The following is a 13,847-nucleotide window of genomic DNA, read 5'->3' on the forward strand; positions in this document are numbered from 1 at the left end:
TGGACATATTAGTATACACTGTAGGTTAAAGTATGTGCAAATATGTTACAGTACAATTCTTTATAAATAAATACACTGGCACAGGATTTCCAAGATTCCATTATAAAATCTAATGAGAACTCCATTAACACACTGTAATTAGGTATTCAATATCCAGTCTACTTTCAAATTTTTGTAATTGCTATGAAATTTTATAAAATTTCTCTAGATTTAGGAATTTTGTTTTATCTATTTGAGTGTATGTGTGTGAGACACTGGGTCTGAGCATGTTGCTCTGGCTGTCCTGAAAATATCTATGTAGACCAGGCTGGCCTTGAACATCAGAGATTCTCCTGACTCTGCCTCCCAAGTGCTGGGATTAAAGGCATGTGTTACCGTGCCCAGAATCTCACGTACATATTTTTAACCTAGAAGGCGGCCTTCTTTTGTCATTAGCTTATTTTTAACAACTCAGGTACTATTTGTGTGCAACATGACATGTTCTAGATCTGTGTGCCTTCACTTCTAAGTTGTCCCATTATTTTCTATGTGTATCTTAATGTGAGCTTCAATCTCCACTTGGTTTTCAGCTATTGCACTATTGATATTTTACACCAACAAATTTTTGAGTGTCCTGTGCACTGCAGGTTGTTTGGCTCCAACCCTGCCTTCTACCCACCAAATCCAACTGACCTCATGCACTCTCTCCAAGGCTGTAGCATCCTAAAGTGTCCCTAGACATTGTTAAATGTGCCCATGAGCTTTTGACCTAGCACCTAACTGAGAACCATCACCCAGAAGTTTAAGTTAAAGTTAAAAGAACATTGGCAAGTGTATTTCTTAAGAGAGATTAATGTCTAGTAGGAGGGAGCACACATCAGGCTGAGCCACTGATTCCAGCACCCCTTTAAGGCAGTCTTTGTTGTAGGATAAAGGCACATTCCCCCTTCTGCTGTACACTATCATTATATACATTGTTATGTGAGGATTTTACATACCTATGGACTTTTATCCAGTTTATCTCAAAAATTCAATGTGCCATTAATGTCATTATTTTAGTTTTTTGATGCTCTTATTGTAACAAATTTCTCCAGTAGGCATCCCACTCTTGAAGTGGATTTGGTATTTTGTGCAATGTTTAACTTTAGTCATAAGCACCTGCAATGGTGAATTCTTACTGTATCACACAGAATGTGAGAACCAGTGTAAAGGCTTATTTATTCAGTGATTCCGGTTATTGGGACATTAAAACTTTCACTTAACAATTTACACGAATAAAAAGTTATGTTTGGTATGGCCTATTTAATAACAAAATTGGCAATTAATTTGAGCGGCCCATGTACCTTAAAAATTTTTTTTTTCTGTCTGTGCTCAGGTTAGATGGTACATATAAACACACTTACCTCTCATGGATGATTTAAAACGTTTTCTACTACTGCAAATACTGGGAAATAAATTTATTCCTGATTCTGAACATGCTGTACACATTAAAATCTACCTAGGGGCAAATGTGTGTCCAGAAACAACCGTAACAGCATATTCCCCCAAGAAGACATAGTGACTTTAGAACTGTGACCAGCTAAAGTGAGAAAATGGAGATTTCAGTTCACTTCTGGATACTTAATACCCTTCTTTCTATATAATAAGTTGCTTCCAAGTCTCAAAGAGCAGCCGCCAATTTTGCAGTGTCTCCCAAGTCTGGCTCGGGGATGGCGACAGTCAAGGTGAAGCAGCCACCGTGATGGGTTGCAGACGGAATACAAATTCTTAAATAGCCCGTTAACTCCGCAGAATCACTGGGCTGTACCTTTCTTCACCTAAGGACCCAGATCCAGGAGCAAACTTTTCAGGAGTATCATCAACAGGGCCCCGCCCCATCCAGACTCCTCTTCTCTGATTGGCCTGTGTGACACCCGACTGGCCAATCGCGTCTGGAGCGTCTCGGCGCAGCTCGGTGGCGTCGCCGCGCATGCCCAGTCGGGGACACGCCGTGCACCCCGGTTCCCCCCCGCGGGCGGCAAAAGGGCACGGGGTAGGGCGGTGCTAGCCCGGTTAGGTGCTGGTGCCAAGGTCGCCGGGCCGCGCTGGCACCGGGCTCCGCCCAGCAGGAGGGTGAGAAGAACAAGCAGTCTTGTCACCACGGCCCACAGTTTCAAAGCTAACTCCCCTGAGGGCCGGGTTAGGGTGTCCCGCTCACCCAACTTAACTGTCTGCCAGGACTCGGGAGAGGGGTGCGGGCCGCAGTCTTCCGAGTCTCGGCCGACCGCTAGGCCGGGTGAATGGAGCCGGCCCTGACCGGAACAATCCGCTCTGGTGCAGAACGGGCTGGGCTGCACCGCCCCAAACGCGGCCGTGGTAGCATCATCCCCAATGCGCCGCCCGGACCGCGGGGTCCGTGTCCCGCCCCGTGAGGCAGCCCTGGGAAGCGCGGCTCCCGTGCGCGCAACTTAGAAAGTGACCGAGCTGCACGGCGGGAGGGGCGCCGGCTTGGCGCGGTCCTCCGCGGCGCCGCGTCCGATCCCCGGCCCAGGCCGCGTTTGGCGGCTCGCCACCGCCGCCGCTCCCCAGCCCGGGCCGCTCGCAAAACGCGGCGAGCGGAACCGGCACGCGGAAGCGCCCGTCGCACTGAGCATGCCCAGTGGCCCAGTCGAACAGAGGAGTTTTTTTTTTTCTTTTTCTTTTCTTTCTTCTTCTTCTTTTTTTTCCCTCTCTCTTTCTTCTTTTTCTCTTTTCTGGGTCTCCAGCAGGAGGCCTGTCCCCCGCCCTAAGTCCAGACCCCCGCTGTCCCCCAGCCTGAGCAGCTGACCATGGCCGAGGTGTCCGGCGCCGCGTTGTCCCAGGCGGGTTGGTAAGTGCCGCGTCGCGTCGCGCCGGCCGCCCGGCCGCGGGCTCCGGTCGGGCCCCAGGGAAGGTCGGGAGAGGGGTGCCGGGGATGCGGCGGGGAAGGCGGACGAGGCCACCCGCCCCCGTCCTCTCGGGGGCCCTCGGGGCCGGCTCCGCCCCCGGCGCCGCCACGCGGAGCTCGCCGAGCGTCCCCGCTCCCCTAGGGGCGGCGGCCTGCGACCCAGAGCGGAGCGGCGGCCCGCGGGGGAGAGAGCGAGGCCTCGGGGCCGGGCCGGGGAGCGGGCGGCGGCCGGGCTGGAGCTTCGCCGCTGAGAAGGACCCGCGGGGCCGAGCACGGCGCGCCGCCGCCTCTGGAGGGTGTCGCGGCGGCGGACGCGGGAGCCTGCGGGAAGTTGGCGGGAGCACGGAGCTCAGCCCCGCGAGGCGGCCGGAGCCGGCCCTCTGCGCCTCGTTTCAAACTACCGCGCCGACCGGAGCGCCGCTGGCCTTGCTGCACGCTCAACTTGCAAAGCAGAGAAGGACCGCCCGGGCTACTCGTACCGGGGCTGCCCCGTAGTGGAACTTTTCTGGAAAGGATGGCGTTGGTCTTGATTTTTTTTTTTTTTTTTTTAAGGACTTTTCCAGCCGTTGACTTTTGGGAAATCTGAAAGCAATGACAAATTATTCGAAATGAAGCAGTTTTCTGGAATTGCAGCCATTCCGGTTGTAAACATCCAGTTTAACTCAACGTTGCGTTCCCCAGCCGGGCATAGTTACCTTCTGGGCTGAGGGGTAGGGATGAGGAGGAAAACACAGGTTATTTGTCCCAGCTTTCTGAAACAACACTTTAGTGAGAAGGGAGAAGCATCAAGAAAACTATGCAGTGTTAGCAAACCGTGAAGGACGGACAGAGCACTTTATGACTGAAGGAGAGTCATATGGGTTCTGACAGATAGTGAAGAAAGGCTTTGTGGATGTAGAGTTAGGAAAGTGTTTATTTTGGAGAAAGACCATTAGATCCCAATGGTTCCTGGAAGTAGGAAGGTGTTTGAGGATTAAAACCAAGAAGGAGGGCGCCAGTGCTTAAAGGATTGGAATTTTACTTTGATTCTAAAGTTTTGACCTATAGGGCAGTGTCATTACAACTCCTGCTGTGAAGGTTTTGCTATGTGACTTGACAGGCCTTTTTTCCCCCTACCCTACTCACAGGTGTGAAGATGAAGGCAAAGAATTAAGTACCTTTCTCCCATGACATGACTAGAGAGTGGTTGAGATAAATGTTGATGTAACTAGGCTGGTCCAGTCCCATGCACTTACTATTTATTTATTTATCTATTAATAAACTACAGACCTTGTCATCCTCCCATTACTGGTACAGAAAATTGTAAGTTAAAAATTTCACTTTATTCACTTTTATTTTACTCTTTTAATGGAATACCTCCTTTCATTTTCTTGATTTTTTACAAGGCTGTCCAGAATAATCTTAAGTCAGTCTTCATTTCAGTTTATGTAGCCCATGCTGGCCTCGAACTCATGACGGGAGTGCAGGTTTGGATCACACCAGATTTAGCATCTATTTGAGTTCTTCATTACACTGAGTTTTACTCTTACAAACTAGTGATACCCCCGTATTTACAAATATGGCCTTTTGAATACATTATAAAACCTAGCTACATCTTCTAGGAAGGTTAGTTACTTTATTGGGATCCCAGATGATTCTAAATTTGTTTTCTTTGGACTCTTAAAGCTCTTTATGGGCAGAGAACTCTTTATTATTTTTCTGTGTTATCTTTGATAGCTAGAAATATACTGCATGGTAGGGTCTTATTAAGTTGAGAGTTGGCCTTGGAGTGGCCTGGGCAGTCACAAAGGCCCAGTCAGAGCCCTTTCCTCTGTTACAGATCTCCAGCAATGCTACATTTTATCACTTGCCACTTTGTATTGCAAGTTAGGTTTACATGTTCCTTTCTGTCAATCTGTCTTGCTTGTGAGGCGCCCAGATAGAGGCTGGGATCACTAAAGTTCTTACATCTCTAAGGCTGGTCGGAGTTTTCTAGAATCCTGACCCATGTTCACCAGTCAAAGTTTGTTCCCAGTAAGGAAGGCATGGGCTCTCTTCAGTGATGTGGCTTGTACTAGGTCTTTAATTAGAGACTTACCATGCTCTGTGAGTTTCGAAGGTTTAAATGGATAAGAGTTCTGTGAAGAAAAGTTTAGACTAGAGAACGGCTTTGAACAACTCTGTAGAGTTCTGACATCTAGATTTCCCCTCTGGGGTTGTCATTGATTCTAAACAAAATATTTTTGGCCTCAAGTGTGCTATGTACTAAAGTAGTTGTAGGTTCTAAAATGAAATGCTAAAACATTTATGGAGTTACTAATCTGTTTTATCCACCATATGTAAAGTAGGGAACTAATAGTGAGTGGCTTATGCTGACAGTTTGATGAAGAAGACCAATTTATTATTGAAATTTATTGGGTTGTTTATGAGTATTTTAAGTCTCAGATGTTCAGTAATATTCCAGCCAAACTCAGGGCTTTAAAATGTAAATTAAGCAGTATTATTCCCCCAACAGCCCCACACCTCCGACTTATAGCACAGAGGATTAGGTTTCATGGACTTCACTTTAAAATGTTTTAGGGATTTTTGCAGTAAATTGGTTTGTTTAAGTATCTAAAATGGCACCTCCATCCTTTGTAATGCTTACTTCTATGCATAAAATAACTTCATAGGAGGGACTTGGCTTTCTATTTGCTAGGGAACAGTATTAATCATGTCCTGAGCCTTGTTTCTCCTCACTCCTCTGTAGAGGGAATTGTCTAGATCTACTTACTGTACACATCCACATTCTGTTTTTGAGTCTTTTTTTTTTTTTAATATTTTTTTTTATGTGAGGTGAATGTGCCTAGCATGTGTGCATACATATATGTGTATGTGTGTTCATGCATTTGCACATTTGGAAGCCAGAAGAGGAGGCTGGGAGTCCTCCATCATTCTCTCTTGTATTCCTTTGAGATAGAGTTTTTCACAGAATATGGAGCTTGTTCTTGGTTTTGGATAGACGGCCACTCAGCAAGCTCCTGTGGTCATCCTATCTCACTGGGGCTTGCTTTACAGGTTCCTGTGCCACACCTAGCATTTTATATGGGTGATGGGGATCCAAACCCAAGTCTCTTATCTGAGCCATTTTCCCCTCCCTCCCCTCCCTCCCCCTCCCTCCCTTTCATTTCTCCTCCCTCCTTGCCCTGTCTGTCTTCCTTACTTCTCTTCTTCCTCTTTTTAAATATGTTAGGGAGAATATAATTATTGAATTTATGTTTGTGAGACCATATTGTCTATTGAATTAATGCTGTGTAGTTTAACCAAATCACAAGAGAGTAATTAATAGTTTGCCCAATTCTAAGTAGTGGAACCAAGAATATGCTCAAATACTCAGAATCAAATTTTAGTACTTACTTGTAGTGCATTGTGGTGACCACTTCTCATTTAAATGGTTGATTAAAAATAACACATTGCCCTATATCCTTGTAATGCTAGCTTCCGCTTCATACTGAGACTGTCAGAAACACCCAAGTCAACAAACAAAGACAGGATTAAATCCTACATTTAAAAGTGGAATTGTTTGCTGTTTTTTGTTGGCTTAGACTGAGGGGTGGTTATGTCATGATGAAAGAGCTCATCGTTTTAATGGATCACCTAGACCTATGTTTTGAAGTCTTAAGAATTTCTGAAAAAACAAAAACAAAAACAAACCCAAAACACTAGTGTTTTGTTTTTTTTTGAGCAGTTTAGAGTTGAAGAGCTATAAAGTATTTATAGTGTTTTTTAGGCGGGGCATAGTGACTCACAACTGTTGTCCCTGGATGAAGCTAGGGGGTTGCTTTAAATTCTAGGCCAGTCTGGAATTTAAAGAGACACCTGTCTGAAACAAAAACAAGAAAACAAATTTTTTATTAAAAATATATTTTTGCGGCTGGTGAGATGGCTCAGCGGTAAGAGCACTGACTGCTCTTCTGAAGGTCCTGAGTTCAAATCCCAGCAACCACATGGTGGCTCACAACCACCATGAGGTTGTGACGCTCTCTTCTGGTGTGTCTGAAGACAGCTACTGTGTACTAATTTATAATAATAAATCTTTGGGCCATAGCGAGCAGGGACTGAGTGAGCAGGGTCGACTGGAGTGAGCAGGGCTGACCAGAGTAAGCAGAGGTCCTAAATTCAATTCCTAACAACCAGATGAAGGCTCACAGCCATCTGCATGGCTACAGTGTGTACTCAGATACATTAAATAAATACATCTTTAAAAAAAATATTTTTGAAACACAGAATGATGGTTTAACCACAGAACACTCCAGGTGTCTGTTTTTTTTTTTTTTTTTAAATAGAATGGAGGAGATAGAATATGATTTTAAAGATCTCCTTCCCACCCTAGAATCTCACCTTTCCTTTGGGTCATCTCACTTTGGCTACTGCTACCACACTAGCATCTTCTGTCCCAAGTACATTTGTGTTACTTTTCTACAATTGAGAAACTGCAGCTTATACACTGCAGTCAGCTCTGGTGCTGGAGAGCCGCCGTAGGCTAACAGTGCAAGTGGAATAGTGTAGTGTAGAGTACCAAGGGAGTCTGCTCCTCTGTACATGTAGGCCTAAGGTAAAGAAAGACACATCATTGCTAGGATTTAAAATTCTTCAGGCTTCCTTTCACATCCCACCAGGAGAAGCTTCTCCATAGCCTTATTAATTTTCATAATAAAGAGTGTCATTCTTCAGGCTACCCTCTGTGCTCTTCTTGTTTGGTTGGCTTCAGTTTTCTCTGAGACACACTATTCCCCAGGAGACTGCTGGTGAGTGAGCACTCTCAATCTTCAGTGAAAAAGCACATGTCACAGCACAGGCAGAACCTTGGATGGCTAGTAGCATCAGTATAACCACTTATATTAGTGCTAGTAGTTGCACAATAGGTTTATGAAAAGGATATTAGGAATTTTTATTCATCTGTGTTATTCTGTAGCAACTCTTACACATAGTGAGCACATTATTGCACTCCTCTCCCAGATGGCCTCCCTGTGTATTACAAGCTGACCCTGAACTGGGAATTTTGCTTCAGCTTTCCTAGAGCTGGTATTATAGCTAGTTACAGATGTGAACCACTGTACAAAGTTTATTGTAGTTACTTAAGAAGTTACATATTAAGTGTGTACTAGGTTTTACTTCTGCAATTGTGAAATGCATTTTCTCTCTGTTTTTCTTTACCCTCTCTCCTGCCCCCTATTTCTTTGAGACAGTCTCATTGTAGCCATGGCTGTCCTGGAACTCACTATGCAGATCAGCAGGCTAGACTTGAACTTCCAGAGCTTTACCTCATAAGCCTCCTGAGTGCTGAATTAAAGGTGTGGGCGACCACACCTGGCTTAGGAAGTGCGTTTTCATTTCTGTCGTCATAAAATGTTCTTGTGTACTCTCTTGGGAAGGATGAAAATCTCTTAGAGGCTAAAGAACACTATGAGGAACCAGTTGCTTTTATTTGGTTTTCAGGGAGGCTTACTGGGAACACTCTTCTTTATTCATTACCATTATTATTTTTAGACAGGTTCTCACTGTGTAGTTCTGGCTGCCAGCCTAGAACTTGCTATGTAGATCAGGCTCGCTTTGAACTCATAGACATCTGCCTACCTCTGCCTCCATCTTCCAAGTGCTGGGTGTAAAAGCATGCACCGTAATACTCAGCTTGGCAACACCTTTTATTTTAAGATATTTCCCACTTTAGTGCACATTGGTATGTACTATAATCTCTGTCTAGTTTATATTTGCAAAATTAAAATGTTGAAGGTAGTATGCCTTTGTTAACGTTTTGCCTTAGAATATGTTACATATCCCTTGCTGCTTCTGTTGATGGTGTAAACTGGGTATTTTGTCAGACTGTACGATTTTAAGGTGCTGTTTGCAGTCATTCTTGGTGACTCACCTATAAATCTAGTTTCAGCTGCCTGTAGGCTTGACTGCCTCAGGCATGAAGAAGGTCTATAAAGAAACTTGCTGCCTCAGCAGGTTGAAAATAAATTTCTTCTTTCACAGCAGCATTTGCTAAATCAACTAAAAACTACATAGCAACAGTTCAAGAGTCATAAAAATAGTACATCACCTTTCTTTAGCTTATGTTTTCGAGTTCTGACAAAAGGAGAATATTAGCATTTTGATGATTTATATTACACATAAGTCCTGCTGTCATAAACCTCTTAAGGTCTACAGTGTATAGGTAGGTGAGTGTCATTTGCACAATAACTAGACTATCCTGACAATAACAGAAAAATGTGAGAAATACTTGTGGAACCATAGTACAACAAAGAAAAGCAGAAAGAGGAGAAAAGAAATATGCGACAATGTGACACATTAAGAAGTTGTCAAGTCCAAGATGAAGAGAATAGGAAAGAAAGTCATGATGATGGACAGGGAAGGACTCAGCCTAATATGTACTGTCACCTCAGTAGGTAGGGTGCTTCTGTGCTGTGTGTGTGGAGGTTCCTGTCTGTGTGCATAGGCCCTCTTTACATGCATTGCAGCTTTGTGGTTTTAAGGTACACACAAATAGATCCTCTTAAGTATGTATACTATCTTTACATTAATAAGTTCATATAAAGAAACATAGCCCGAGCAATACTGTATGTACTGAAGTACTCTTAGAAAATATTTATGCCTCCTGTGTGCAAGATCCTGTGTTTGTTTTGGAGTGTAGTGATGTATGACAGGTAGAATTTAAACATGTTCTGCTCTATTATTTTACTTGCTGAGTGGTGTGGAAAAACATCTGAAAGCAATTAACCCAGACTTGGGATCTTGGAGAACTTTACAGTGTAATAATATATATACATGGCTTGTTGTAATCCTGTCTTACACTGTGTCTGATTTTTGTCTAGTGAAAAGCAGGTAGATCCATCAATTTGTCTATTCAACAAATAATTATTGAACATTGTGTTATGGCAGGCATTTATAATCAATACATTTAACTTTCATTTTGTAGTTAATAGAAGTTGATGAGTTTTAGGGGGTGGGGGTTAAGGTAAATGTGACATCACTCTTTGGGTTTTAAATTCCCTGTTCTGCAGTTGTTAGAGCTGGGCAGGAGTAGGTAGTGATAGTTGAGATGGAGATCAATAGATTGGCTTCAGAGATATTTGTGAATCTCTTTTCTGGGCCTGAAGAGTTTATATAAAAAGGGTATTAGAAGTTTTATGTAATCCTATAACTGTGACGAAAGCTGACAATGGGAGTGGTAAGGAATTGATTCTAGTTTTCAGGCTGACACACATGAATCAGTTATAATTTAGCTTTTATGGAGACTATTGGAAGATTACCATATTTTTCAGATGGTTGGATTGTAAACCAAAGGAAAATATTATTTCTTCAAAGAACTCATCTTAAATATGGCTGCTTTTAGTTCTAAGCCTTCAATGTAAAAGCTTTTGAGGACATTTTAGTGTACTGTAATGTCTATATGTGGCTATTGAACACTTCAAATGTGTCTGGTCCAAGTTCAGATATGCTATAACATGTAGGGAGTTTGGAAAATTTAGAGTAAAAATGTAAATTTTGCAATATTTTATTGTTTATATATTGAAATAAAAATTTCAATGTATTGTATTAAAATTATCAAGTTAGTTTTCCTATTTCTACTCACTTTCAGCTGTGACTGCTAGAGGGCTGGAGGGCGGCTCAGTGTTAAGAACATCTGCTGAGTTCTCTTTCTAGCACTTGAAAGAAGTACCTAGCTGCTTGCACACTGTCTCATCCAGCTCCAGAGAATGCAATGAGTCTGGCACACCTGCTTCCAGGTGCATATACCCACATACAGACACAGATACACACACATCTTTTTATCTCTGTTGGACACTGTCGATCTCAGAACCAATCTCTGAGGGAGAAGCTATGTTCAAGTACTGAAAAATGTCAGCATTTTTAGAGGAGATTCTTTAAGCACTTACAGGTAGGGAAAATGCTTTAGAGTGTATTATAAAGCCAATCATTTTCTAACAAAAAAAGGACGTTTCTTTTAAGAGTTCTCAGATCATATGATTTGGTCAGCATTTTATTGACTTACTAACAATAGAGATAGAGCAGTTTTGAGTCGTAAATAACTTAAAGGTTCCTTAAAAAATGTGCCCATACCCCACATGATCTAGATCTAAAATTCGAGTAAAAAGGTCCAAATGTAGATTTTCAGGCTAGGCAGTGGTGGTGTGTATGCCTTTAATCCCAACACTTGGGAGGCAGAGGCAGGAGGATTTCTGAGTTCAAGGCCAGCCTGGTCTACAGAGTGAGTTCCAGGACAGCCAGGGCTACACAGAGAAACCCTGTCTCGAAACAAAACAAAACAAAACAAACAAACAAACAAGCAAAAAAAGTTTTTCAGAAGACTCTGCCATGAAGTCTCAGGTGAAGGCATTGCAGCCAAGCCTGATGACTTGATTGATCCCTGGGATTCCCATGTTGGAAGGAAAAAGCCAACTCCTGAAAATTCTTCTTTCATCTTCAAAAGTGCCCTCTGACCTATGTGCCCTACTGTGGGGCTGAGGAGTTATGGGACCAGGAAGCTGCCCCAGAGCAAGAGTGGGGTCGAGGCGTGTACAAACCCTGAAAATCTCATCCAGAGATTGGCAGGAGTTTGATTCCTTGCCTCCTGTCCTGGGTTCCCTCAACCCCAGGAGGTTATGTAGCCTGGTAGCCAGGTTAAACTTCCTCACCCCTTATAAGACCATGTGTAGCAGCACCTGGAATTCCTCCTCACGTAAATGAAGCATTTATTAAACCTGGCCTGGCTGGTGATATACACTTATGCCAAAAGGCCCTACTGCCCGAATAGTTTAACCTCTCCCTCCTACCCCCATTAAATGACCCTTGTCGCTGAACCTGTCTCGTCCCAACGGTTTACCATCCCTCCCGGCGCCCCCCTTTTCCCCCTCCCCCATCCTGAAGCTCTCCCATGTGCTCACAGCCACCTGAGGTCTTTTCCAGGCCAACCCTGCCTTGTCCCCCCACTTAGGATCTGCTTGTCTACCTCCATAAGTAAATGGAATAAAAATAAGTAAAAAATTTTACTAAATTCTTGGGATTGACTCTCTAGAGCTTGGAAATTAACTTGGTGAATTTTATAAAATACCTAATATAAAACATTAAATATTGAATATTGGTGGAAAAATTTTCTAAGTAGGGTCATACTTGACAGCTTATGATTTTATAAAGTTCTGAAAGGAAAAGATTAGGTGTAGGTTGCTCTTTTGTTAAACAATTTTCAATTATGAGCCACAGGAAACAGCTTTTATTTGTTGCTCATTAGGGCAGGAATCTCCTGCAGTCGGCTTCTCTGCTTTGTGATTTGGTCACGTTGCTGGTTCCACATGTGAGCCACACAGTAGTGTCTGGTATCACTTGGCACCTGTAAGTATAATGGACTCTAGACACCTGCTCAGTTGTCTTCTGTAGTTTAACAGGTCTCCCTTGGTGACTCTTTGGCACATTAGAGTCAAGGAATACCATTCCAGAATATTGTAATTGCTTGCAAGGGCAAACCTGAGCAGCTGTCATATCTCACTTTCAAAGAAAAGTGTTCTCAAGAAAGGGAAGGACAGAGGAAAGCCACAGAGTCCATTCTTTGATGGTGAGATGACACACATCACATCCTTTGTTTCTGAGAATGTTAATCTCATGTCCACCTGAAAGATATTCTGAGAACTGTGGCCTAGCTCTGCGATTCTCAAGTTATCTGTCAACCATTTCCAGTGTGTCAGATGAGTGTTTTGCAAATTGTACTGTGAGGTAGTGTTAGGTTGTTGTATAATTCTGTATTCACCCCAGTTTCTGTACCTTTCCATCATCCAGCAGTAAGAGAGTTTGTGGCTTTGCGTTGATTTCATCTGCCTCATACATGAAGCCCTTCTATTCTATCTGGAAACAGACATTTTGAAACAGTGATACTCTTTGAGTTATGTTAAATTTGAGTAAATTGGTAGGAATAGACAAAGTCATACTTTTGGGGGACCTTTTGCACTTTTGATTTAATTTATTTGATATTTATAAAAAGTAAAGTTATAACTCATTCTTATAAATTTGCTTATAAAACAGGATGATAAATATTAGTGATGATACATGTCTGCAATCTCAGTACTTCGGAGGCTATATAAGACCATTTCAAAACTGACAATGAATAAATAAGTATACATATTATATATAACATCTATATCATCAATCTATCAATCTATATCCATATATATGTATATATATATAACAAGCCTCACTGAAGATACCTAGTATGATACATCACATAGTAGGTTTATGAGATCTCTTTAATATTTCATAAGTTTTCACACTTTTAGCTATGAATTACTATTAGGCCACATTAGTATTAATGAAGCTTACCTGCTATTGTATTGGCTACATTTTACCTTTTGAATTAGTCCTGCTTCATGTTTTCGTGAAAAATAAGTCTGAACTGGATTGCTGGTAGTCTTTTAACATGCTTACCTTATTACAATAGTTTTCTTGTCTAAATTGAATTGTTAATAGTTATTGGTAATGTTTTAAGCAAAAGTGTATGGAAAATATATGTAGGTACAGGTTTCTGTGATCTAGTACATATATTTTCTTCTTACTTTTTTCTTTGTTGGAAATAGATTTTCTCACATAATATATCCTGATTTTGGTTTCCCTTCTCTACTCCTCCCAGCTGATCTCCACCTCTCCTCTCATCCAGATACACTCCCTTTCTTTCTCTTACTAGAAATGAACAGGCTTCTAAGAGATACTACTAAAATATAACAATAAAATATAATAAGATTATAAAAAGCTATCTCATTGAAGTTGGACAGGAAAACCAAGAGAAGGCACAAGAATCAGAGACCCATTTGTTCTAACACTCAGAAATCCCATAAAACTATAAACTGGAAGCTATAATATATACATAGGACCTGGTGCAGGTGAATTCATATCATACATGATTTGCTCATGCTGATCTTACTTTCTTGGTGTCCTCTATCTTATCAGGCTCTTA

At 42.3% G+C, this 13,847-nt stretch overlaps 1 protein-coding gene across 1 annotated transcript in view; it reads left to right on the forward strand.

The window, feature by feature from the left end:
• The first annotated feature begins 2,344 nt into the window (after positions 1 to 2,344).
• The window catches only part of Tdrd3 (tudor domain containing 3), a 127,391-nt gene continuing 115,888 nt past the window's right edge, over positions 2,345 to 13,847 (forward strand). The window contains exon 1 of the mRNA XM_031362436.1: positions 2,345 to 2,827. Coding sequence (XP_031218296.1) covers positions 2,787 to 2,827 — 41 coding nt within the window. The 5' untranslated portion in view covers positions 2,345 to 2,786. The remainder of the gene's footprint in view (positions 2,828 to 13,847) is intronic.

The sequence above is a fragment of the Mastomys coucha genome, unplaced genomic scaffold (assembly GCF_008632895.1).
Source record: "Mastomys coucha isolate ucsf_1 unplaced genomic scaffold, UCSF_Mcou_1 pScaffold9, whole genome shotgun sequence".
In the NCBI taxonomy this organism is placed as follows: Eukaryota; Metazoa; Chordata; class Mammalia; order Rodentia; family Muridae; genus Mastomys; species Mastomys coucha.